This window comes from Juglans regia, chromosome 9, assembly GCF_001411555.2.
Source record: "Juglans regia cultivar Chandler chromosome 9, Walnut 2.0, whole genome shotgun sequence".
NCBI classification, from domain to species: Eukaryota; Viridiplantae; Streptophyta; class Magnoliopsida; order Fagales; family Juglandaceae; genus Juglans; species Juglans regia.
The window spans coordinates 13,147,191-13,173,875 of NC_049909.1; the positions used below are offsets into that span (position 1 = coordinate 13,147,191).

A 26,685-nucleotide genomic window follows, 5' to 3' on the forward strand; every position below is an offset into this window, starting at 1 on the left:
GTTCCAGATGCATGACACTTACCTAGAGTATAGTCCCATTTCTTGAATTGTTTTTGTCTATTTAAGCTGCTCGAAGTGAACCACACAGCCATGGATATATAGACATATTCATTAATAAAACAGCTTTATTACACAACATTGGACACTCTCTCTCAAATATGGCTGCCCAAAAACACCATTCCCTTGCTTTCAAATCTTTGATTATAGCAGCGTTTTTGTTATTTCATTGTGTTGGATTTATTAGTGGTGCTGTGGCTACTACAGAGCTCCAGCTCTCGCAACACAATCAAGGGCAATGGCTGCTCCTCCTAAACAACACTGGTGTGGTGGCCATGCACATGGCATTGACAAACCGCAACACTGTCTTGATGTTTGATCAAACGGGATCAGGCCCATCTGCGTATCGGCTTCAGCATCGTTTCAATGGAAGAAGGTGCACTGGATCCAGGGATGATTTGCAAGACTCCTCATGCTATGCTCACTCAGTTGAGTATGATATTTCTAGCAACAAAATTAGGCCTCTAAGGCTCTATACTGATCCTTGGTGTTCCTCAGGCTCTTTCTTGAGCAATGGAACACTCCTACAAGTTGGTGGATATGGCAGGGGTTCTCGAAGTATCCGATACTTTAGGCCATGTGGGGATCATTTATGTGATTGGAGGCAATCGGGGAGATTATTGAGAAGTGATCGTTGGTATGCTTCCAATCAGCTACTCCCTGGCAATGACCGGGTGATTGTTGTGGGTGGAAGAAGGGCTTTTACCTATGAATTTGTACCTAAAAGGTCCCCTAATGAAGGTGCTTTTGATCTTCCATTCTTGCACCGAACCTATGATCGGAATGCAGGAGGGAACAACCTCTATCCCTTCCTTCACCTTTCTTCTGATGGAAATTTGTTCATTTTTGCAAATCGAGATTCTATCCTTTTCAATCCTAGACAGAATAGGGTGGTCAAGACCTACCCTCGGATTCCCAAGGTTGGGGCAAGGAACTACCCGAGCTCTGGCTCCTCAGTAATTCTTCCACTAGACTACAAAAACAAGTTCCAAAAGGTGGAAGTCATGGTGTGTGGAGGTTCAACTCCTGGAGCTTTTAGGGCCGCCAATGAAGGGAGATTCTTGAAGGGCTTGAGTTCTTGTGGAAGAATGGTGATCACAGGTAATAAACACAAGTGGAATATGGAAAACATGCCCGGACCTCGTCTCCTAAACGACATGCTAGTCCTCCCAACAGGCCATGTCTTGATCATCAATGGTGCAAAACATGGTTGTGCTGGATGGAATAATGCAAGGAATGCTTCCCTCCAACCTTACCTATACACACCTCACCAAAAACTTGGGAGAAGATTCTCAGTGCTGAGAGCCACTAGAATACCTAGAATGTATCATTCATCAGCCATTCTTTTACCTGATGGGAGGGTCTTAGTTGCAGGTAGTAACCCTAACAATAGGTACACTTTCAGAAACGTGGCCTACCCAACTGAACTTAGGCTACAAGCATTTGTTCCACACTACATGGACCGGCGATTTCACCATTACCGGCCACAAAACGTGACGGTACACTATGCTTCCGGTGAGAATTTTGGGGTCAAACATGGCGAGGAGTTTGGTGTAGGGTTTTGGTTGGATAGGAAGCCAAGCAAGGATTTGGAGTTTAACATTTATGCACCACCATTCACTACACATTCCATATCTATGAACCAAAGGATGCTAAAGCTGAGGTGCAGAACCATGGCGACGGCTGGGGGTGGAAGGATAAATGCACTGGTGGAGGCCCCTCCATCTCCTGATGTTGCTCCCTCAGGTTATTACATGCTCACAGTTGTGAATGATGGAATTCCAAGCTTTTCTCAATGGGTGAGGTTTATAGATGCTTGAGATCCCTCCCTAATTGGGAAATCCTAAGCTGGGGAGTGGAGGGTAATTGTGTAGACAATACACTAATCAGTAAGAGAGTAGGGTCACTTTAATATGCATAAATATTAATTAGGCATTGCATAAATTTCCAGGAGTGACCTGGTAATGCCATGACTAGCTTCTGCTGTCATAATTATGATTATTATTTCTAAACAACTGAACTAGCATTGTCATTTTATTTTGTTTCTTTTATATGAGAATTTCTATTCTTAGGCCAGTGTATAGAGTACACCTAATAAAATGTTTACATGGCATAATTTGTTTTGATTTGAATCTTACAAATCAAATCTTACCATTTAAGTAATACAAATTGTGTGCTCTATACACCGACTTGATAATAGACTTTTTTTTATAGTCTCATTCTACGTTTTTGCATTTTTTTTTTTTTTAAAAAAAAACTCTATTTCTCAAGTAAAATAAATCTATTTTACTTTATTGGCTAGTTTGTTTCCCTTGAGCACCAAATGAACGGTCGTTAATATGATATACTTTATATGAAATAGATTCAAAGTAAAACAAATTTATTTCACTTTATTTGAAAAGAGAAAATAAATTTATAACCGTGAATTGTAAAACTGCGGTGCAATTACTTTGAAAAAAGTGAATAAAACATGAGACTCACATGAAAAAAGTTAATTTTTTAGTAGTAGACTCTACTCTTTTTTAAAGCGATTACGCGACATTTACGCATTTCATGTTTGCATATAAAATTACTTATTTGAAAAAGAGATAATCCTATTTACTTTCGTTAGAGATTCTCATTAGTTTAAGCAAAATTTTAGACAAATTTGACTAATATGTCACTTTTTACTTTTGATTAATCACTCAAAACTTAAACTACACGTTAGATTAGCATCTCACTTTCTATAATAATTAAAAAAATATTATTTTTTTATCTACTTATTTAATACATTATTTATTTTTTAAATACTTTTTATTTTTATTTTTCATAATTTTCAACATTATATATATATTAAAATACATAAAAATCCATCTATCAACCTAAACTAACTTATTTTCAAATTCAAAATATATACAAAGTTTATACACAAATGAGTGAGAAATAATATAAAATTCTCGCTAAGCTACTTTAATTAGCTTTTAATCAAATTTACATTCTTTTAAAGGGTATATTAGCTAAATTTAGCTAAAGTTGGAATATGGCTAAGCCAATGAAAATGCTCTTACGGCATAGTAAAAGTGGCATTCCGCCAAAGTGGCGGGCCAGTAATTGGGCTGTTGGCTTATCCAATACTGCTTCATTGTGAAAACGACAAACCAAATGCAGGCCTGATGCGAGAATGAAAAGCAGAGGCCTTGATGGGGCCCATAGATCCGGACCATCCTTGGCCATGGGCTTGCCCTTCAAAGCCCTTTCTTATAACTAAGAACTGAATTAAGTGGGCCAGCTCTCAATCGTACTCTAAGGAAGAGTCTGCACTGCACAATAATCAGGACAATGATCTTTCAAAACTGGCAAGTTTATTTCAATTTAATTATAATGATGCAGGAATTTTATGACAACATTAATTTGTATGAAGAAAACCCATGGTGGCTTTCCCCTTGTGAAGTAGTTTTTCTTTCTTTTCTTTTTTTTTTTTATAATAAAATTTCTGTTTTTCTGTTTTTAACGTGTTTTTTAAAATAAAAAAGATAAAATAATAATTTAAAAAGAGCCAAAAATACTAGACATAAAAAAGTCACATAAAATGTCTCAAAAAACCCACATAAAAAAAACCTATAAGCATACATGCCCAAAACTGGGTAGAGAAGATCTCAATTGGTCATATAGATTCTCATATTTTACGCTAAAATGATATTAGTCATTAATCATCCATTTTTTTTTTTCCGACAAAAACAAGAATTGATATAAATGTCACGTATAATACAACATCAACACAATTAAATAGAAGTAAGATGATAGTATAATAATTATATATACAAGCCACAAATGAATAAATAGGGTTGTAAATGAATAAGTTTATTCGACTCGTGAAAAAAAAAACTCGTCCATGAAAGTAGATATTCGCTCGATTAGTAAATGACATATATGATAAAACTCGACTCAACTCGACTCAGCTAAGACCCGCTCATTTATGCTCGAGTCGACTTGCTAGTTGGACTCGATTAAAGCTCATTCATATATTGATAAATATATATATACACCTATGTATATATACATATATATATATGTATTGGCTAATAATATAAGCATAGAATTTTTATAATTAAATATATAATATGTAACCTAATTACTTATGTCTATATATTGAATATACTTCATAGCTATATTTTATAATTTGTACAATAATTAGTCGATAAGATTTAATAATTTCATATATTAGTATGTGAGAACCATATATGAAATAGATATATGCTATCATATTATGTGTATGTATTAATATTTTTTGTAGACATATAATATATTGTTATTATGAATAAATATCAACTAGTTATATATTAATTATTTATAAATTTTTAAAATCTTATAATTCAATAGAAATTCTATTTGTTAGTTGTACAAATTTAATATTAGATTTTTTTTTATCTTTTTATGTATCTAATTTATTATTTATAAACTCTTATTAAAAAAATAAACAATTCAAGCCCAGCTCAAGTTGGGAATTTAATTTACCGAGTCGAACTTAAACAAAAAAAAATCTCAATCTCTGGCTCAAGCTTGGCAAGCCAAAGACTGGCTTAGCTCGGCTCGATTAGAGCCTTATGTACAAGTCTTGCGCAAATTTTTTTATAAAAAAGTAGACTCTAACATGAAAAGTACAAAAAACTAACCTTTTCTTTGCAAGGTCCACTTTTTTAGAAAAAGCTTGTATAAGGCTTCTTCATTTGGAGTTTGTCTAAAGTATTACTCATTTTCAATAGGGAGTTCCCTTTCACAAGGCCTAGTATTTAAAAATCCGATTTCTATACTATAATAATAATAAGGTATTTTGTAGTGCTTTCGAGGTTTTATAAAGTAAGGCTAAAAAAAATCGAAGTCAGGTTTGAAATTCATTAAAATTTTGAATAGATTATTTCAATGTTGATAAAAAGTATTAAAAAATATATACAATGCAATTGAAACATTTATATCATGTACAAACAAGTATAAAATATAATTCTATTGACTAGTTTCAATAAAAATATAATATAAATGTAAAAAGTTTCAATAAATATAAATAACTTCAGTTGTCCATTTTTTTTTGCGTCATATACGAAGAAGATAAAGATCATTAAGTTATAAGCACATGACAAATGTAGTATTTTATGTATAATAACAAGTTTAATGTAAAATACTCATTCATCTCTTAAGTCTTAATTATTTTGTTCAATTAAAGAAAATAAAAAACTACATGTTTTATCTTTCAATTTTTTTGTAATTTTTATTGAATACAATGATGTAAAAGTTAATATATGTTTAGTTCAATCATATTTTTGTACTAATTAAAAAATTAGATGTAAGATAACATAAAAATAAATATAGTTTTGAATTCGTTAGAAACGGTCTGAATAGGCCTCAATCGGACGATTGAAGTAGTTCAATAAATGATTCAAAACATTTACTAAAACCGGTTCGGTATCTTACCGATTCAATTTGAATTGACATAAATCGAACAAAAGTATTTACAAATAAATTCAAAATAAAAAAAAGGGTAGTTTATTAGTACATGTTGATTTATAGATCTAAAATTTTCTAGTCAAATTGATTGATCCAATTAAAAGAGAAATATAGATGGAAAGTAATTAAAATAAGAATCGAGCACCAAACACGCCCTTAATTCCAAACAAGTTGAAGGAAACCCCGGGAAAGACAACAGTTGAACCAACGAACTGTCAAAATCCCGAGCCTTGGAAAAATGCAACAAACGATGGCTCTCAAAAATCACCCAAACAACAAAGCCGACGTAGCTGCTTCTCTGCTAAAAACATGCTCATCCCTCTCTCAGCTCAAGCAAATCCACGCCCACATCTTCCGCTTTGATCTCCACAGAAACGCTTCCTTAGCTTCCACTCTCGTTTCTCTCTATGCCTCTCTCTACTCCCCTCTGTACTCCCGTCTCGTCTTCTCTTCTTTCTCTCACCCAAATCTCTCTCTCTTCAACCACGCCATTAGAGCTTTCTCCAAGATTCCGTCGCTTTGTTCTGAATCACTGAATTTGTATGCCCAGATGATTCTTTTTGGGATTAGACCAGACAATTTTACATACCCGTTTTTGCTTAACTCTTGCGCCTGTCTTAATGATCTTTGTCGTGGAACTGAAATCCATGGACACGTTGTGAAAACGGGTTTTGGTGTGTGTGTTCCAGTCTCGAATGCTTTGATTGATATGTATGGTAAATGTGGTTCGTTGGAGAAGGCACGTCAGCTGTTTGATGAATTGGGTGCAAAAGGAGATGTTGTGTCCTATAATTCTCTTCTAGGGGCTCATGCCAGAGTTGGGGAGGATATGGTAAATGCCCAAGAAGTGTTTGATGGGATGCAGGTCAGAAATGTGATATCCTGGAATGCAATGATTGTGGGTTATGTAAATAGTGGAGATCTAGATTCGGCCCGTGCTATTTTTGATAGGATGCCTCAGAGAAATTCCGTTTCTTGGACTGCGATGTTGGTGGGTTATACTAAAAATGGGCTCATTGATGCGGCTAAAGCTCTCTTTGATGAAATGCCGGAAAAGAGTTTGGTTTGTTGGACAGCAATGATTTCTGGGTGTGCACAAAATGGGAGACCAAGTGAAGCACTGGAACTTTTCCGGAGGATGGAGAAAGCACATGTAAGACCAGATGCTTATACTATAACTGCAGTAATATCTGCATCGGCACAATTAGGCCGAGCAGATATTGCAAATTGGATTGCATCTTATGTGGAACAAGAAGGCATTGAGCAGAATGATCTGGTATTAACTGCCCTAGTAGATATGCATGCAAAGTGCGGTAACATGGAAGAGGCATGCAGCGTGTTTGACCAGATCCACCAGCAGGATGTCTTCTCGTATAGTGCACTAATCACAGGTCTAGCTTCACATGGTCATGGGGTTAAAGCTCTGGAAATATTTCACAGAATGCTAGCAGAAAATGTTGAACCCGATCAAATCACATTTGTTGGAGTACTGACTGCCTGTAGCCATGCAGGGCTCTTCGAAGATGGAATGAGATATTGGGAAAGCATAATAAAAGATCACAAGATTGTGCCTGATGCTAATCTCTTCTCTTGCATGGTTGATATGCTGGGACGCGCTGGAAAACTTAATGAGGCTTACAAATTAGTGGAAAGCATGCCCATGGGGCCACAGCCTGGAGCGTTGGGTGCTTTGCTTGCAGCATGCAGAACATATGGCAATGTTGAGATTGCGGAAATTGTTGCTAAGCAACTATTCAAATTAGAACCTGAAAATACTGGGAATTACATGCTTCTTTCCAGTATCTATGCCTCAAGGGAAAGGTGGGACGAGGCCAGAAGGATTCGGGAAGCAATGAAGGAGAGAATTAAAATTAAGCTTCCTGGTTGCAGTTGGGTTGAGATCAATTGCTGTGATCATGGAATTCAAGCGAATAACTGAACATTTATGTATTTAAAGCAAAACCCTGGTAAGCTTTCATCATTGGACTGAAATATAAGAAATGCACACTTTCTGCTCTGAATGACATTTTTAACCCTCAGCTTTGACAATTTATATAAAGACTGGATTCAAGTCCTGAAATAGCATGGTTAATCTCCTATGAAATTCCTTAATAAAACTTTGTCTGCTAACTTGTTGAAAAATCAGCAAGTAGTTTCTCAAGATAATCACAGATTCCATGCCCCTGTTGGCCCGCATGACTTGAAGGCAGTCAACCGATACATTTGGCACCACATGCTGCAAGTTGCCAATAATGTGTGCCAATAAAACCTTTTTGTTTAAAAACTCATGGTGGGTTAAGTTCTCTCCATTTGTACTTAAACTTCCATTACGAGATGCATTGGGTTCTGTTCTCGCTTATACTACTTTCTTTTACTGGTCCCTAGAAGGTATGTTTACCCAGGAAGCAGGAAAGATGGCAAGGAAAACTATTTCTATTGTTTCTGTGAGCTGACGGCTTACATGTTGTTAGGTCCATCTGAGCTAGATAAAAGCAAACGGGAATCTGAATTGTGGCTAGTTTGCTTGGAGTATCAAGAAAACGTTGGTGACACATCCCATGTAGTGACATGCTCTCTTTTTCTGATGTTTACAGGTCTGTTAAGGTCTAAGTTAATACTTTTAAGCAATATTATTATAGGCATATTGAGGCCCTTAACAGAAAATTTTGTGTCCTTAACTGCTGGGATATAGGAAAGCTATGTTGTTCTGCAAAGAGATAATGATTGCTGTCTCGATGTTCAACAGAACTGCACACTGCAATAACGATGAATGAGAGAGAGCTGTGATAGTTCTTCAAAAGAAAAATATTGCAGCGATCAGTTCTGTATATGATAACTCCAAAGGGCCATTACCCACTGTTTCTCTGTCAAAACAGCGTCCATTTGGCTGATGCCTGGGGTAACGATTTCAATATGGTCAAAACCTTCAGAATTTTCCATTTCTGTGACTTTCATTTGTGGCTCAAGTCACTAAAACTACTAGATGCTTCTGACCTTAGTACTTGAAACTTTTTGTGGTGAGATGCTTGTTTTAGCTTTCAACCTGTGGAAAGCTTCTAATATTACATCCCTTTAATTGAGCGGGTTTTATATTTGGAAATGGCCTTAACATTATCAGTTTAGCAAATTATTTGATGTTCTTATCCTGTTGTTTCTAGCATGATGAAGTCTTGCCTAGTGATTGGTCCTCTCCAGAACAAACCCACTACCAAGTCCTAAACTGTTGTAGTTTAGCGGGAAATGTGAAGTCATCAACATCCTTTTGGTTTTAACATTATATGCATATAGTTTATAACATTTCTACTACACTTGTGACTTTAAAAGGGATCATTTCCTGCACATTTTTTCTTCATATAAGCTATCTTGCTGCTGTGAATTATAATATGTAGTATACCGTAACGATTAACGCATTTATGTATTTGCAAAGAAATTATATTCCTCTGAATATTGATAATAATGAGTCGAACTGCAGAAATCGTGGTTGCTGCCACTGCCGCAAGGAGAGAAGAGAACAATGTTCAACAAGTGCCACACCTTTTCTAGTCAGGCTGTCTTTCCCTTCACCTGCCAAAATGATCAAGCAAGCCTAATTTACTTCAAGTTTATTTTCGACTTCTTCAGCTTGTCATGTAAAGCAGCACAGGACAGTTAAGTTACCTTCATGAAAATCATGCTTGGGAACACAAAGGTTAGAGGCATGAGTGTAAATGATCCAAACAAGTTAACAAAATAATTACATGAACAATTAGCATGTGCAATGAATTCCTATTATGAGTAAAATAAATTTATTTTTTTTAAAAAAAATTGAAGAATGGACTCTATCATTTGAAAATTTCTTAAAAATTTAACTATGAAATGGTTTTGTTTGAACAACTTAATCTCTAAACCCCAAAATTTTCTCACTAATGCTATCACTCACCTTTATTACTAGAAATTTAGAACCTAATTATGAAATTTAACAGCATTCTGCAAAAAATCGACTATGGAATACAAAAATACAGTATTATTTTCTCCCTCATGCCCACTTCAATTGATTTTGAGACGTTTGGATTCGAAAATGACTTGAGATGAGTTGAGATGGATTGTGAATAGTAATGAGATGAGTTGTGAATAGTAGTGAGATTTGTGAGTTAAAGTTGTTGAATAGTAATGAATAGTAGTGAGATGAGTTGAGATGAACTAAGATGTCCTGCGAATCCAAACGTCTCCAGCAATCAACTTAATCTGGTGGTTGTCTTCTTGTTCTTGCAGGAGGTACTCTACACCAACCCAAACTATTCACTGCTTGATGACGTCAGTTATTTTCCGCCATCATCAATCATGATCCATGTAAATCGTTATTGGAATCTCCATTATTACACCAAAAATAGTTTTTGACACTTGATGTAGCTTTGCTATCACTACTATTATATCGTGTAGGATAGAACTCTTACAGCTCCTTGGTTTTTGGATTTTATCTGTATCCATATAGGAGTTTAGGTATGTAAACACGATGCTTCTATGTCGTTAATGAAGCCTCTTTTAAGATTTAAGAGCTTTGTATTGAGATAGGGATAGAAAATGTTATCTTTGAAGGGGATGCTCTTGCAGTGGTTAAAGCTGTCCAGATGAATGAAGAGGATTGCTCATGGTAAGGTCACAGATTATAGAAGATATTAAGGCTCTTTTCCATGGGAAAGAGATGTGGAGAATCCAACATGTTCAAAGAGAGGGTAATCAAGCTGCACATCATCAACTATCAAAGTTAGCCATATCTTGTGAACATGAGATTGTGCGGATTGAAGAAGGTCCTGAGTTGATTATGCATTGTATTAATTTCAAAAAACATTGTAACGCATAAGTTATGAATGAGAAAAAGTGTTTTTTTCTTTGAGAAAGAGTCATATCCACGTCGATTAAACCCCAAGTCTTATCCATTCCGAACTCTCCAGATTAGCGCCTCTCGTGCTTTGAAAAGCCGACATAAAGATGTAATAATAATTATTTTTAATATAAAATAATCAAATAAGAAATATAGGGATCTGTATAAAGAGCTGAAACTGCATGGGGATGATCGACAAGACCCCGGAAGTCCAAGTCTTTGAACATTCCAAAGTAAATATAAGATATAAAATAAAATAGCCACCACCTCTCTCTATCCATTGCATCTTCCTTTCCTGAGAACCAAACAGGTCACTCAGACGTGCGCACACGCATCTTTCATGCTTTAAGTTGTCGTGCACGTAATCTTTATTCGAACCAACGTGTTAAATTTCTTCTTCTATGACTTTGATTCAAATCTCAATCTCTTTCCCAAGTTTTAACCTTTTTTAATAATTCACATCCTTACTATAAAAGCAAGCTGTGAGTGGTAGTGTTGTTTGGAGCTAAAAATGACGATCACAGCCACGCCGAGCGTCGAGGATGGATGTTTCATGGTCGGGGGAAGGGTGGTGCTGACAGGGGTGCCGGATAATGTTATCGTTTCTCCGGTTAGCTCCGGGCGTGCGGCTTTCATTGGTGCAACTTCATCTACTCCAAGTTCGCGTCATGTTTTCAGTCTTGGTGTTCTTGAGTGAGTTTCTTAACTCTCTGCCTCCCCATTTCCTTTGTTTTTTCAATGCATTTCTCTGTTTTCAGCTCTCTGAGCTGGTTGCACCAAAGACTACATCTACCTTTGTCCCATAAAAGCAAAAACCTATGTTGCAGAGAAATGTAGACCTGATTACTGCATACTGTTTCATATAATTCAATGTGAAGAATGTATGCACCAATGGCACTTGTCTTCTTTATTTTTCCCCTTATGGTTTAACTTGAAAATTGTGAGGTCCTTACAGGCGTGGATTTAAGTTCTTGTCTCTCTTTAGAGTAAAACTCTGGTGGATGATACCACGAGTTGGAAAATCTGGTTGTGAAATTCCCATGGAAACGCAAATGCTTCTCTTGGAAGCAAGACAAGTATCTGTTCTGAACAATGAGACTTCTTCTGATCTAAATACCGAAAACACCTACATTCTCTTCTTGCCTGTTTTGGATGGTCAATTTAGGACAAGTTTGCAAGGGACTCCTGAAAATGAGCTCCAATTCTGCATTGAAAGTGGTCAGTTGGCTCTTCTATTAACCACCTTTAGTTTCATGTGCTGAACTAGATCTCATTTTTTATCTGGTTTGTTATTTTGCTTTTCTTCAAAAATCAGGAGATGCTAATGTTCTAACCTCCCAATCACTGGAAGCAGTATTCATAAATTCTGGGAATAACCCATTTGAACTTATCACAAATTCTGTCAAGTATGTTTACTACTTACATTGCCTCTTCATATTGATTTCAACATAAAGTAGCCATTTTCGCATATTCTTACACTTAAACATGTATACTGATGTAGGACACTAGAGAAGCACAAATGTACTTTTAGCCACATCGAAAACAAAAAGGTAACCAAGATCTGAATACTTAACCAGTTTGACAGTGTGGGTTCATTTCAATGCAATTGATATACTTATTGTGCTTGGATTCATAGATACCAGCGCATCTGGACTGGTTTGGATGGTGCACTTGGGATGCTTTTTACACTGAAGTCAGTCCTCAGCGGATCAAAGAGGGTCTCCAAAAGTACAAATAACAAACTCACAAGTTCTTCTGTCAATTACTTGAATAATAGCTGCACCCAATCTGAAACTTATTTATTAATTGAATGACAGTTCTCTTGTGTTCTGTTGTCCTGAAGTTTCTTGGAAGGAGGATGTTCACCTAAATTCCTGATCATTGACGATGGATGGCAAGAGACAGTAAATGAGTTCCAAAAAGAAGGTGAACCAATTATTGAAGGGATACAGTAAGACTTCCATTCTTTTTATAAGAATATATCCCTTCCATAAACTAGGAGTAATCTGTATCAGTCAGCTAATTATCCATTTTGCCCTTTGGTTATGAATAGGTTTGCCGCCAGATTGGTAGATATCAAAGAAAACAGTAAGTTCAAGAGTCCAGGTTCAGATGATTCATGCATTGATCTACATGATTTTATTGATGACATCAAAGGCAAATTTGGGTTAAAGTCAGTTTCCAAATCTGGATATGGGAATTCTTTTCTGTTTAACTTATTGAAAACTTCATTAATTCTGACCATGGGACTTAAATATCCATGCAGATTTGTTTATGTGTGGCACGCTTTAGCTGGTTATTGGGGAGGCGTGCTTCCCTTGTCAAAAACATTGAAAAAGTACAACCCAAAGATTGCCTATCCAATTCAATCACCTGGTAACACAGGGAACCTCAGAGACATTGTCATGGACATCTTGGAAAAGTATGGAGTTGGGTTTATAGATCCCGAAAACATCTTTGAGTTTTATAATGATCTTCACGGCTATCTTGCAAGCAGTGGTGTGGATGGAGTCAAAGTTGATGTTCAGAATTTGATAGAAAAATTAGGTTCTGGGTATGGCGGACGGGTGTCATTGACAAAACGCTATCAAGAGGCACTTGAGCAATCTATTGCAAGGAACTTTAAAGACAACAACCTAATTTGCAGCATGAGTCTCAACTCAGACACAATCTACAGGTGTGCCCACTTTTTTAGTTTCAGAAACATGACTAAATTATGTTGACAAGTTAGAATCTAGTTTCTGATGAGTTTGTGTGCTTTCAGCTCAAAGAAGAGTGCGGTTGCGAGAGCATCAGAGGATTTCATGCCAAGAGAACCAACATTACAGACATTGCATGTTGCATCTGTGGCTTTTAATAGTCTTCTTCTAGGGGAGATTGTGGTGCCAGACTGGGACATGTTTCAGGTAAGACATCCTAGATATTTTATTCCCTTTTCACATGGAACTACCAGAACTAGTTTGCATAAACTTTTCTAAATTATTTGATCTCTAGTGACTCATAACATAATATTTATAACGGGATAATTACTACTTGAAAACCAGCACAGAGAATTAGAACCCATACAATCATCCAATTCTAGTCTCTTGCACTATGTAGTGGAAGCTTAAAACCATATAGATTACATAATCTAAGAGTTTTTCCATCTTCGTTCAGAGCAAACATGAAACAGCTGAATTTCATGCTGCAGCAAGAGCCATTGGTGGGTGTGCGGTATATGTAAGGTGATACACAAAAGTCTGAGACTGTTGATTTTTTTTTTCACTTATTTCGAAGAGGATATAACATTTTATGTTAAAACTTTTATTTTCCAATTTGAAGAAGAAAAACCTTATGTGGTATTAAATTTCATTGCAGTGATAAGCCTGGCAATCATGATTTCAAAATCCTCAGAAAGCTAGTTTTGCCTGATGGTTCAGTCTTAAGAGCTAGACATGCAGGCCGGCCTACTCGAGATTGTTTATTTGAAGACCCAGTTATGGATAGAAAAAGGTATATTAATTTCTTACATTCATCTTCTCTTGGTTTGCAGACTGAATCATTGTTTCTATTCAATTGCCACAATCCCAAAAGCAAATTACCACTTGTCTCAAAACTTCAAACTTGTAACAAAATGTGAATTATAATCACTTAGTTATCAGTTTCAATTTAAAATCAGTGTGTTCTAATCACTAGTGTGCATTGACTCTTTGCAGTTTGTTGAAAATATGGAACTTGAATAAGTTATCAGGGGTCATTGGTGTTTTCAATTGCCAAGGAGCAGGTAATTGGCCACTGAAAGAAGTAGCTCAAGAGACATCTAGTGTGGAATCTACTTCTATATCCATCTCATGTCAAGTTAGTCCCCAAGATGTTGAATTTCTTGAAGAGATAGCAGGTGAAGGGTGGAATGGAGATTACGCTATATATGCCTTTAATTCAGGTTAACTCTCTACTCCATCTTTCATTTGACCACAAACTATGCCTAATATCAACTTGACCAGAATATCATTATGTTCCTTATATTTCAGGATCCCTTTCTACCATGCCAAAGAAAGGAAAATTTGAGGTGTCCTTGCGAACTCTTAAATGTGAAATATATACCATCTCACCAATCAGAGTAAGTAGTCTGAGAAACATTTATTTGTAATGAAGCATCTTTCTATTTAGTCTGACACAAATCATGTCACTTTGGTGTAAACAGGGTTTTGGAAATGGTCTTCTTTTCACTCCACTAGGATTGCTTGACATGTACAACTCAGGAGGGGCAGTAGAAGCTCTGAACTGCACCATGGATCTTTTGGAATGCACAATTAAAGTCAAAGGACGAGGCTGTGGCCGGTTTGGAGCCTATTCAAGCACTAAACCGAGGTGTTGTGTGGTGGACATGAAAGAAGAGCAATTCACATACAACGCTGATGATGGATTATTGACAGTTAAACTTCTAGGTGAATGCAAATTAAGAGAGATTGAGTTTGACTACAGAGGCATCTGTGTCTGAGAAATTATGCAATAGATGTGGAACTTTGGAGTACTGGATGGGATCAACATCTTCTGGTTCATGTGAATCATACAAATAGTCTTGGTAGAAAGTATAATGCAAACTTGTTTGCTTGAATATTTTACTGTGTATCACAAATATTATCCATTTTTTTCCCAAAAACAAAAATTGATCTGGATATTTTCAAATGAGTAGCAGTGTGAGTTGCTTCTACAGTCTTTTACAGGAAAGCATCATAGAAAAGCATTCTTTTTTCATTTCTGGAGAAATTCTAAGTATTGTAAGTACATTAAACTATGCAAAATGAAAAAGATGTTTTTTTCTTCATCTTCTGGTATTGACCATCATGACATTGGGGCCCAAGATAAGATTATCTGGTTGACTCCCATAAGTTATATTGCCATTTGGGCGAGTATCATCAGATAACCAAAAGGATTTGTTTCTGTGAAGGCTACCCCTCCAATACCAATAATCCAATTTCACTTGATACACATCTAATGTGAAACTTACTTAGCCAATCTATTATATTTTAGGTTATTTTTTCTTATAAATTTATAACTAGTCGATCCACACAAGGGGCTGAAATAATTAAAGTAGAGTAGTTAAGAGATAAGGAAGCTAAAATGGTAAATTAAAAAAAACAAGGCAAGGATGTGCTGAATTATTTCTCTCACGATTGGTAATTAAACTTAAGCTATTGACGTCAATGGTCAGATTTATACAAGAGTAAAAAGGAAATAAAACACCCATTGGTGATATATATGTAAGGTGGGATTGGCCATATAAGTTGTAGAATTCTAAATAGACGTAGATACTGATCTTGATTGAATCAATTGTTGCTGGAGGCAATATTTGTTGCCCTGAAGTTAGGGGTTGGTATCTTATCATGTTCCCTCAAACTTTGCCGACTTGTGAGGCCAAGTTTGGTATAAGCGCTGAAGATGATCCTGAAGAAGAGGCTTGGTAAACATGTCGGCGATTTACTTGTCTGTTAGAACATGAATGGTTCGAAGTCTGCCACTAGCCATCTGCTCCCGTACATAATGGATAGCAATATGTTTGCCACGACTATGGAAAACTGGGTTGATGGTCATGTAAAGGGAGCTCAAATTGTCACAGAAGATCGCTGAAGGTTGCTCAAGCGGGATGCGAAAATCATCTAGGATAAATGTCCACCATGTGAGCTCGGCTGCAGTATGGGCCATGGCCCTGTATTTAGCTTCTGTGTTGGAGCGGGCAACAGTTGGTTGTTTCTTAGCACACCAACTAATGCAATTTGGTCCAAGAAAAGTCCAATAACCTGTGGTTGAGGGACGGGTCTGTTTGCTGCCAACTCAATCAACATATGAGAATGCATAGAGGCTGAGTTTGACAGATCGTTGGAGACGTAAACCATGTGGCAATGTACCATGGATGTAGCGGAAAATTTGTTTCACCATCTGGAAGTTGGAGACGTATGGATTTTGCATGAATTGCAACACAAAATTGACACTATAGGATATGTTAGGTTTGGCAAGCGTGAGATACTAAAGTGCACCCACTAGACTTCTATAATTGGAAGGGTCATCTAGGGGGGTCAGATGGGGGAGCTTGATGTTTTGTGCTCATTAGTGTGATAGCTGGCTTACAATCCATCATAGTCGCACGAGTTAAAATGTCAGTTGCATACTTCTCTTGAGACAATAACAAACCATTAGTAGTAAGGGTCACTTGAATCCCCAAAAGATAATGCAACGGACCGAGGTCCTTCATGGCAAATGTAGAATGAAGCAAGAAAATGTAATGATTTAAGAGAGAGATGTTGGAACCAGTAAAGATAATGTCGTCAACATAGAGAAGTAAAGCAAGTGTTTCATTATTTTCATGAAGAATGAATAAAGAGGGATCAGAGAGGCTATAGAAAAAGCCATTGGCAAGAAGAAATTGACTAAACTTATCAAACCAAGTTTGAGGAGCTTGTTTTAAGTCGTATTAAACTTTGGAAAATTTACAGACATGATTTGGGAGATTTTCATTGAAAAAACCAGGTGGTTGTTCCATAAAAACAGTTTCACGCAAAGTACCATGTAAAAAGGTATTTTTCACATCGAATTGACGAATCGGCCAGTTCTTAGATAAAACAATCGTAAGAACTGTACGGATGGTTCTAGGTTTGATAATTGAGAGAAGGTCTTAGAGAAATCGACACCATCAATTTGGTGGAACCCCTTTGTGATTAGACGTGCTTTCAATTGGTCTAAAGTACCATCTGAGGTAAATTCTAGTTTAAAAACCCATTTGCAATCTATGACATGCATTGAAGGAGTCCTTGGAACTAAAGTCCAAGTGTCATTTTTTTCAAGAGCAGCAATTTCATCAAGCATAGCTTGCTTCCAGCCAGCATGTTTAAGGGTACGTTTGGGTAGTGAGAATACTTGAAAAATGTTGAGAATGTTTGTGAATAGTTATGAGTAGAGATTGGAGTGAGTTTGTGGGTCCCATTGAGAGTATTTTGAGTTGTTTGGATGTGTGAAATATGTTGAGTTATTGACTTTTGGATAGGTAGTTGAAAAATGTGTGGGTTCTATAAATATTATAGTGATTTTATTATAATAATTTTTTAATATTAATAAATATTGTAGTGATTTTATTTTATTTTTATATATAATAATGATAAATATTATAATGATATTATTTTTAATTTATATATAATAGTGATAAATATTATAATAATTTTATTTTCATATATATAATAGTGATAAATATTATAATAATTTTATTTTCATATATATAATAGTGATAAATATTATAGTAATGTTATTTTTTATTTATATATTATAGTGATTTTATTTCTTATTTATATATAATAGTGATAAATATTATAGTGATTTTATTTTTTATTTATATATTATAGTGATTTTATTTTTTATTTATATATTATAGTGATTTTATTTTTTTATTTATATATAATAGTGATTTTATTTTTTATTTATATATAATAGTGATTTTATTTTTTATTTATATGTTATAGTGATTTTATGTTTTATTTATATATTATAGTGATTTTATTTTTTTATTTATATATTATAGTGATTTTATTTTTTATTTATATATTATAGTGATTTTATTTTTTATTTATATATTATAGTGATTTTATTTTTTTTATTTATATATAATAGTGATTTTATTTTTTATTTATATATAGTAGTGATAAATATTATAATGTTTTATTTTTTATTATATATTATAGTGATTTTATTTTTTATTTATATATAATAGTGATAAATATTATAGTGATTTTATTTTTTATTATATATTATAGTGATTTTATTTTTTATTTATATATTATATTGATTTTATTTTTTATTTATATATAATAGTGATTTTACTTTTTATTTATATATTATAGTGATTTTACTTTTTATTTATATATTATAGTGATTTTATTTTTTATTTATATATAATAGTGATAAATATTATCGTGATTTCATTTTTTATTTATATATAATAGTGATAAATATTATAATGATTTCATTTTTTATTTATATATAATAGTGATAAATATTATAGTGATTTTAATTGTTATTTATATTTAATAGCAATAAATATTATTGATTTTATTATTTCTTTTTATTTAATAGTGATAAATATTATTGATTTTATTTTTTATTTATATTTAATAGTGATAAATATTATAGTGATTTTATTTTTATTTATATATAATAATAATAAATATTATAGAATGTTTGTGAATAGTTATGAGTAGAGATTGAAGTGAGTTTGTGAGTCCCATTGAGAGTATTTTAAGTTGTTTGGCATGTGGAGTATTTCTAATAGTACGAGAATACTTGAAAAGCGCTGAGGTATTTTCATTATCCAAACATAGCCTAAGGGTTGTTTTAATAGTTTTAGGTTCCTTAGGAATGGTTGAAAGCTCATGTAAATTTGAATACTTTGGATTTGGTTTACATATACCTGCTTGAGACCTAGTAGTAATTGTATGAGAGCGAGACTCACTTTGCACAGATTGATGGTTGGGTGAAAAGGAGTCCTCATTTGAGCTTGTACGGCTGGAGTTGAAGAGAGGTCATGAGTATTTGCAGATGTTGGAAGAGATGTGTTCCCTGAATCCTGAGGATGTCTTGGAAAAGTATCTTGTTGAACTAGGATACGTAACTGCATATGATATGAATTAGTGGAACCATAGTAAATAGGAGTGATAAGAGATGTACCTGAAGGAGGGTCAGTGTTGAGCCATTGGTGATAGTCCGAGACCTAGGTTGGTGAGGACGAAGCATGCAAGGAACCTGGATCCTTGAAGGGATAATAGTTTTCATCAAAGGCAACACTCCTAGAAATATAGACTTTAGCTGTAGGAGGGTATACACAGCGATATCCCTTGTATTTTTCACTATAGCCTAAGAAGACACACGACAATGATTTGCAATCAAACTTAGTTTTGGAATTATTCCACACATAAGGGAACCATTTAGACCTAAAAACACGTAATGAAGCATAATCAGGATAAGCATTGTATAATCGAAAGAATGGAGAATCATAATTTAATGTAGTAGAAGGCATCCTATTGATGAGAAACACTGTTGTTCGGAAGGCATCAACCCAAAATCGCTTGGGAACTCCTGCATGAAAGAGCATAAATATTTCGGTGTCTTCTTTCAGCCATGCCATTCTGCTGTGGCATGTGGGGGCACAAAATCTGATGTTTAATACCATGTTCTTGTAGAGAGTGTTAATTTCTGAGTTGACAAATTCACCGCCTCCATCAATTTATAAAATCTTGATTTTGCGATTAAACTAGGTAGTAACATACTTAACAAATAGATAGAAAGTACGAAAGAAATCTGACTTTCATTTTAAAGGAACAAACCAAATAAATTTACTGCATTCAACCACAAAACATGCATAATAGGAAAAGCCATTGATAAGTTTACTAGGGTAGGGCCCTAAAGATCACAACTAATTTTATCAAATAAACCATAAGTTTTGGTTGCAGTAGCAGTAAATGGGAAGCGACTAAGCTTGGTTTTGGTTGTAGTAGCAGTAAATGGGAAGCGACTAAGCTTTTCCATTTGGCAGCTATTGCACAAAGAATGGTCCTTTAAATAGTTTGAAACATAAATAAAACCAAGAGAATGAAGTTTTTGGAACACGTCATGATGAGGATAACCTAAACGGTTGTACCACACGTTATTGGTTTCTGATTGAAAGCGAATTGAAAATAATGCCGATTTGGATGTGCTAACAGTATAGAGGTTGGCGTATTTATTGCCCTGGAGGATTATGCTGTTTGTCTTCAGATCCTTCACACAAAATTCCACATCAGTAAATTCACAAGCAACAGGATAATTGTTAGTTAATTGTCCTACAGAGAGCAAATTCCATGCAAGGTCTGAAACAAGAAGAACATCATGGAGTTCTAATTTATTTGGACCACTGCCAACTATAGCCATGCCTCTGTGTGATGTTCATTAAATGGCCATTGCCAACCATGACCCTATCATTACCAAAGTAAGGTTTGAGATTATGAAGCAAACCTTCATTCGAGATCATGTGAGTAGTAGCTCCAGTATCTGTTGTCCAATCATGTTCCTCAACACCATTGTCAAGAGTAAGGGCAACAAGAGCTTGATTGACATCACGTCGCTGGAAATTTCGATTGAAACGGTACCAACATGACCATATGTCATGACCAACACGATCACACAGTTGGCATCTCAAATCATTTCGACGAGGGGTAGTTGTAAAATTGAAGTAGAGGAAGCTGTAAAATTGTTAGAATTATTTTTCTGGGCATGCTAAACAAAACCTTTACCTTGAGAATTAAAATTCTGGTGGCCATTGCTTACTCCTTTGTTGTTCTATTGGCCATGATTTTTCTGACCATAAAAGGTAACATGAGAAGTATTTTCTTTGTCTCTATTGCGAGCAGCAACGCAAGTTTCATAAGACTGAAGTAGAGGAAGAATCTCTCTGTAAGAGGGAGTAGGGGGCTTCAATATTGAGGTGACAGAAGTATCATATTTTTCACTGAGGCCATTGAGAAGAGAGAACACTTTGGATCTGTCACTAACATGTTTGCTAATGGCAACAAAGCTGTCACAGGCACTCTGGAATTTACAAAGGTACTCCTGTAGATTACCAATATTCTTTTGTTTCATATGAGTAAGTTGTTGCTAAATATGAAACTCTTGTTCTTCTGAGCACTAGGCATACGCTTCCTTGAGAGCATGCCAGACTTGGGCAGAAGATTCAAGGCCAATAATGAGGCCCATGGCTTCATCAGAGAGGGTGGCATTTATCCAACCTCGTAGCTGAATATCAGCTTTCTTCCATTTACTGTACTCAAAATTCTAAGTCTTTTGATCATGAGACAAAGAGACAAATAATCATTAAAGATGGAGAGGAAAATATTGAATTAGTAATCAATCATTTTCTTTTAATTTTAATGTCAAAAAATGGAGTAAGTTTGTTGTGGTAATAAAGATAATAAGATGAAAGGTCGTTTTAGATGTGAAGAATTGCAATAAGTCAAATAAAGTAAAATAAGAAATAAAATAAAATGATGGGTTAGTTGTATCTATTAATAATCTATTACACTAACTTTTTTAGTTAGGTGTGTGTGACAATGTAGTTGGGTCTTGTATTGCAATTTGTCATTTTTTTAAGATTCTAATTGGTTCAAGACGTAATGGGACGAAAATATCTTGATTCTATTTTCCATTTGGCTTTTTATTTGAATAATGATTTATGTAAGTTTCAAATAAATATATAGGTTTGGCATATGCTTTTTTGTAAAAAAGTGAACCTCGCTATTAAAAATCATAAAAAAATCACTTTTTTTTTTAATTTCTTTTTGAGACCTAATATATTTATTGGAGTTACATTTTTTTTTTATTTGAATAATGTTAAATACAGTTTTAAGGTATGCAACAATGATAAACTCTGTACATTTTCTTTTAAAAAAAAAAAATAAGGTACATTATTAAAAAAAACCTTTTCATGTAGGTTTTAGATTTAATCACTTTTCTAAAGTGAGTTGCAAATCTTAAAACTGTAAATATCATTCATCTTATTTTATTTTTGGTTTATTAAAAAAATTTTAAAAATAAATATTCAAAACAAAATGACACAGAAAATACAAAAAGATGATGAAAACCTTAGATTCTCTCTACCTATTTATGTTTATATTTTTAATTTTTTTAATAAATTACGTGGCAAGTGGTGCCATATCAATAGATAAATTAAGACTTCTTTTGGTTACTTAATTCCTCTTAACTCATCTCAATTCATCATTATAATTTTTTTAAATTTTAACACAAAATATAACAAACAATTCAATTTTTTTAAATCTTAAAATAATATTAATATTAAAAAATAATATTTTAATAATAATTTATTATTTTAACTCAACTTAACTCGATTCATTTCAACATTTAAATACAACCTAAATAGTATAAATTAGGGAGCATAGCCAAACTATCGTATTATATCTTTTTCATTCAAACAATGTCCACTCAACGAGATCTGTACTTGAGATATTTTTCGGTGTCCTTTTGTCGCGCTGAACGACATACATCAACTTGTAAACGAAATCCTCTTTGAACGACACATTTTATAGTGTCGTTGTAACCAGAGTACCAGTGAGAAACCTACTAACCAGACGGCTTTCGACTGGTCCTCTGTAACCCCTTATCCAGATCCTCATCCCTCCTCTAAACCCTGCCCCTCTCTCTCTCTCTCTCTCTCTCTCTCTCTGATTGTGTAGAAATGGCTTCTGCAGCTACAAAGGCATTTTCAGTGGCCGAATCATCATGCGTATTCACTTTGTCCTCACTCTTAAGCACCACCACAAAAAACCCATATCGAATTATCCCTGTCCCATTCAAACCCACCAACCTCCACCTCTCTTGCTCTCGCTCTTCTTCACTCTTTTCTCCACCTCTCTCCCTCAGAAACAAGACCCACTTTTCCTCTATAGTCACCTTTGTAGCACAGACCTCAGACTGGGCTCAACAAGAAGAAGACAACAACACCATCACCATTGACCATGAAAAGAAAGAAACTACTGAACAGGAAGAGAAGACCGTTTGGGAAAATGAATGGGAAGTTGAGCCCAAGGGTTCGGTCGTTGAGGGCGTCGAAGCAGAGGGCGTCGAAGCAGAGGGAGAGAGTGGTGAGGATGGGGACTTTAAGGAGAGAGAAGAAGAGGACGAACAGTTTGTAGAGCCTCCAGAAGATGCAAAACTTTTTGTTGGAAATTTGCCTTATGACGTTGATAGTGAGAAATTGGCTATGCTTTTCGAGCAGGCCGGGACCGTGGAGATTGCTGAGGTGAGGTTTATGGCTTTTGGTTTTTGCAAAGTTGCTGGTTTTGGGGTTTACGAATTTGTGGAGGTTATGATACATGGGTGTAGCTTATTTGGTTTACGTATTATTGTTTTGTTTGTGGTTATAGGTTATATACAATAGGGAGACTGATCAGAGTCGTGGGTTCGGTTTTGTGACTATGAGTACTGTTGAAGAAGCTGAGAAGGCTGTAGGGACGTTCAACCGCTATGTAAGTTGCTTCTTCTTCTTCTCTCTCTCTCTTTCTCTTTTGAGAGAATTTTTATTCAGTTTTTTCTTAGCGATATCACTAATTATAGCATGTGTATACACGAAGCAATAAAGCTGAATAGGAATTCAAGAAATTAAGAATGGATATGAAAAAATACAGTGTGATACAATTTAAGAAGGGAAAATTGTTTATAAAAATATCTGCAAGGGTGCCAACCCGAGAGCAAGTTAGTCATAACATTTTTTTTATTGGCACCGGGTGTTCAAAAACAACGTCCCGACTAATCCTGGGTGTACAGGCCCTTGGCATTGAGTTTCTCATAAGTGCACATCGGGTAATTTAAGAGGAAAATCTCTCAGTCTGATGGCCCCTAGAGATTGTTTGCACACAGTGGGTTTCGAACCTTAGACCCGGATGGAGCATACCTCCAAGACCAAGGCCTTTACCACTTAAGCCAACCCCTAGGGGGTAAGTTAGTCATAACATAACCATGAGGATAACTTTGATGTGCAACTTTGACAAGTTAAGACTTGCAAAGCCAAATAGCAAACTAGCCGAAAGTTATGTTTTATAGACAGTTTGGATGGGCTCCTGCCAAATCCATGAGTGTCAATCCTTAAACATGGAACTGAAGAGAGGGGTTGCAATGACAGCAGCAACTGGAATGAGAAGAAGGATCCATACATTGAAAGCATTTATGAGCCAATGCATTTGAATCCTTATTATTGATCTCTGACTCACTCGGTTCTAGGTTTAATTCCAAATTTTTTTTTTGTCCTTGGTGAAACTTGAGATTAGAAGACAAAGTGGTAGACTAATGGACATCCAGCAGAGCTACCCTCAATGAGGACCCTACCCCCCTCTCTGTCTTCATGTGAGTTGCTTGTACAGTCCCAAATAGATGAGGAACAAGCTGAACGAAAGAGAGACTTGATACTCAAGTCACCTCCCCTCTCCCATAATTAGGTGAGGGCCAGGCGCTTACCTTCACCATCTCCCCATGTTCTACTGATCAAATGATGCAAGGGTGGACTTGGATAAGAGCGGAGAAGATACATTTTTCCCCAGCTTTAGATTTTGAATTGAAGGTTGCGGTCTCCAGTATGCATCTAAATGAGCAGAAGTACCCATGGATCTTATGCTGCTTTGGAATGATTCACAGGTTGCCTTGACCATCTAATTGAACAGACCAGGGGCTCACCTTCACCATCTCCCAAAGTACTCATTGATCTTATGCTGCAAATATTTGATGGGTTTGTGTCACAAGTAAATGAAGGTTCTAGTGCCATGACAGTATGTGTCTCATATGCGGCCAAGTTTCAGTAACCAGCATTGGGAGCTTATGAGTGGAATTGCTAGATGTTTACCAGAGATACAGGTTTTATGATTCTACTGTTGACTTGCTAATAGCAATAAGTAGGGACGGAAACTACTTTTGTCGGTGAGTAATAGCAAGTTGAAACCCACGGTTGTACTTTTGGCTTTTGTATTTCCTGACTTACGTTGAAACTTGTAACATCAAGTCATATGATTGCTTAAGGAATTTGCTCATTTGGTCAAGGACTTCTTTGGAGGAACTTCAACCTAAGGTGTTCCGCTATGAGGTTAGTAGGAAATGCAAAGCTGGTGCCAGAATGTTGTAGACAACAAAATAGAGGTTGCATCGCTGTGGTGATGTATGGAAGGATGAGGTTTATTTATGTCCTTCTAAGAGCAATATACACGAGGTTAGGGTTCTAATATGAAAAAAAAGGTGCAGAATGACAATTTGACTAAATAAAAAAAAAAAAAGAAAAAATCTGTGCAAAAACATAGTTTCACCTCTAATCCGATTGTTTCTGTAAAAAATGTTAAAAAGAAAAAATAAACGCATTCAGTGCAGACTTGTAAAGTACATTGTCAGGTCAGAGTGATCTTAATTTATGGCATATGAGGATCGAACCTTGTTAGTAGGTGAATTGCCTATTGAGGAAAGGTGCTTCAAGGTTAAAATGTGTCGTGTATAGTTTATGTAGCTATCATACTATTTATAAGGTAATGTAGTTTTGTTGGTCATTAATGCAGCCTTTCTTGTACTTCTTTTTCACCCTTTTTTCAGTATTCTAGAATATCTGACCTAATCTATTACAATATATAATTTTGGAAGCATTAGTCTTATCCTGTTCACACCTTACCCACATGACCATCTCCAAATGATATTTTTTACTGTGCTTCCATCACATGTACACAACAAACACATGTTTTTTCCTGTCAATATATCTTGATGGATGTGTTGTCTCTGAGTTTATCTTTATCTTTTTCCTTTGAATAGGATTTAGATGGAAGGCCATTGACTGTTAACAAGGCTGCTCCAAGAGGAATTCGACCAGAACGCCCCCCTCGCACATTTGAACCCTCCTTCAGAATTTATGTTGGTAACCTACCATGGGATGTGGACAATGGTCGCCTGGAACAGCTTTTCAGTGAGCATGGTAAGGTGGTAGATGCTCGGGTAGTTTATGACAGAGAGAGTGGCCGTTCACGTGGTTTTGGCTTTGTAACAATGTCAAGTGAGACTGAAAGGAATGATGCCATTGCTGCTCTTGATGGACAGGTATTCACCTTCCTTCTTTCTTTCTTTCTTTCTTTAATGAAAAGTTCTGTTTCGTCCCATAATGCATATTCTGTAATATTACTTCATCAAATTATCATATTCTGTAAGTTGCATCTTGCTAGTCCTGATGGCTGATAAAAGGCCAAAAGCATATAGGGTTCCTGAGGACTTGTTCTGAGGACTAGTTATGTCTATGTCGGATGTATCCAAAATCTATACCTCATATCACCTTTGGGTGTCTTGGTGCTGCAGAGTTTGGATGGGAGGGCAATTAGAGTGAATGTTGCCGAAGACAGACCAAGGCGGAGTTTCTGACTTGGGCTAATATGAAGAATCCAAAGCTTTGCTGGTGCTAGTGTCTTTTACCATGGTGAAAATTTTCTTGTCAAGTTGTTTTAGTTTTTAATTTGATGGTCTCATTTTATTTTATCCATTCCCAGTTTAAATTATGCAAAAATCACAATTGACTTCAGAAATTTGTCTGATTTATTTGTTGTCTCTATAGTCTTATGTTCTGTGGAAAACAAGAGCTATAGGTGGAGTCCTCAACGTGTATTTTCATAGAATTTTAGTCATTATTGGCGTTTGGGGGTGTGAGGAGAGGAGCATGTGCAATTACTCAAAGGTAGTAATGCCAGGAAGCATGGAATTGTGTTCAA

The 26,685-nt window shown here is 35.5% G+C and overlaps 4 protein-coding genes across 13 annotated transcripts; all 4 read left to right on the forward strand.

The window, feature by feature from the left end:
• Positions 1–90: 90 nt before the first annotated feature.
• On the forward strand, positions 91–2,211 carry LOC108986707 (aldehyde oxidase GLOX-like). The gene has a single exon (XM_018959417.2). The coding sequence runs from the start codon at positions 159–161 to the stop codon at positions 1,875–1,877; it is 1,719 nt and encodes a 572-aa protein (XP_018814962.1). The 5' UTR covers positions 91–158; the 3' UTR covers positions 1,878–2,211.
• Positions 2,212–5,726: 3,515 nt separating this feature from the next.
• LOC108986727 (putative pentatricopeptide repeat-containing protein At5g37570) lies at positions 5,727–10,386 on the forward strand. 10 transcript variants are annotated; one of them, XR_004802353.1, is made up of 3 exons: positions 5,727–8,129; positions 8,228–9,223; positions 9,787–10,386. XR_004802353.1 is itself a non-coding variant. In XM_035693697.1 (2 exons), the coding sequence occupies exon 1, from the start codon at positions 5,774–5,776 to the stop codon at positions 7,472–7,474; it is 1,701 nt and encodes a 566-aa protein (XP_035549590.1). In that variant the 5' UTR covers positions 5,727–5,773; the 3' UTR covers positions 7,475–7,502; positions 9,008–9,624. The 10 variants fall into 10 exon arrangements, 1 of the variants encoding a protein (XP_035549590.1); XR_004802356.1 differs by having other exon boundaries at positions 8,228–9,182; XR_004802358.1 differs by lacking the exon at positions 9,787–10,386 and having other exon boundaries at positions 8,228–8,434; positions 9,008–9,624.
• A 291-nt stretch (positions 10,387–10,677) lies between these two features.
• Positions 10,678–15,198, forward strand: LOC108986725 (probable galactinol--sucrose galactosyltransferase 2). The gene is made up of 14 exons (XM_018959435.2): positions 10,678–11,089; positions 11,352–11,614; positions 11,712–11,802; positions 11,898–11,946; positions 12,033–12,124; positions 12,240–12,347; positions 12,450–12,569; positions 12,663–13,073; positions 13,161–13,302; positions 13,553–13,620; positions 13,754–13,888; positions 14,092–14,318; positions 14,407–14,495; positions 14,580–15,198. Exons 1-14 carry the CDS (start codon positions 10,908–10,910, stop codon positions 14,874–14,876), a joined length of 2,274 nt encoding a protein of 757 aa, XP_018814980.1. The 5' UTR covers positions 10,678–10,907; the 3' UTR covers positions 14,877–15,198.
• A 7,325-nt stretch (positions 15,199–22,523) lies between these two features.
• Positions 22,524–26,685, forward strand: LOC108986717 (28 kDa ribonucleoprotein, chloroplastic-like). The gene is made up of 4 exons (XM_018959424.2): positions 22,524–23,207; positions 23,332–23,433; positions 25,745–26,026; positions 26,279–26,685. Exons 1-4 carry the CDS (start codon positions 22,644–22,646, stop codon positions 26,339–26,341), a joined length of 1,011 nt encoding a protein of 336 aa, XP_018814969.2. The 5' UTR covers positions 22,524–22,643; the 3' UTR covers positions 26,342–26,685.

Coding starts and splice junctions, on each gene's coding strand:
- LOC108986707 (XM_018959417.2), top strand. CDS start 159: ATGGCTGCCCAAAAACACCATTCCCTTGCTTTCAAATCTTTGATTATA.
- LOC108986727 (XM_035693697.1), top strand. CDS start 5,774: ATGCAACAAACGATGGCTCTCAAAAATCACCCAAACAACAAAGCCGAC.
- LOC108986725 (XM_018959435.2), top strand. CDS start 10,908: ATGACGATCACAGCCACGCCGAGCGTCGAGGATGGATGTTTCATGGTC. Junction 12,570..12,662: donor AAAGGCAAATTTGGGTTAAA/GTCAGTTTCCAA, acceptor ATATCCATGCAG/ATTTGTTTATGTGTGGCACG. Junction 13,621..13,753: donor GGGTGTGCGGTATATGTAAG/GTGATACACAAA, acceptor ATTTCATTGCAG/TGATAAGCCTGGCAATCATG.
- LOC108986717 (XM_018959424.2), top strand. CDS start 22,644: ATGGCTTCTGCAGCTACAAAGGCATTTTCAGTGGCCGAATCATCATGC. Junction 23,208..23,331: donor GGACCGTGGAGATTGCTGAG/GTGAGGTTTATG, acceptor TTGTGGTTATAG/GTTATATACAATAGGGAGAC. Junction 26,027..26,278: donor TTGCTGCTCTTGATGGACAG/GTATTCACCTTC, acceptor TTGGTGCTGCAG/AGTTTGGATGGGAGGGCAAT.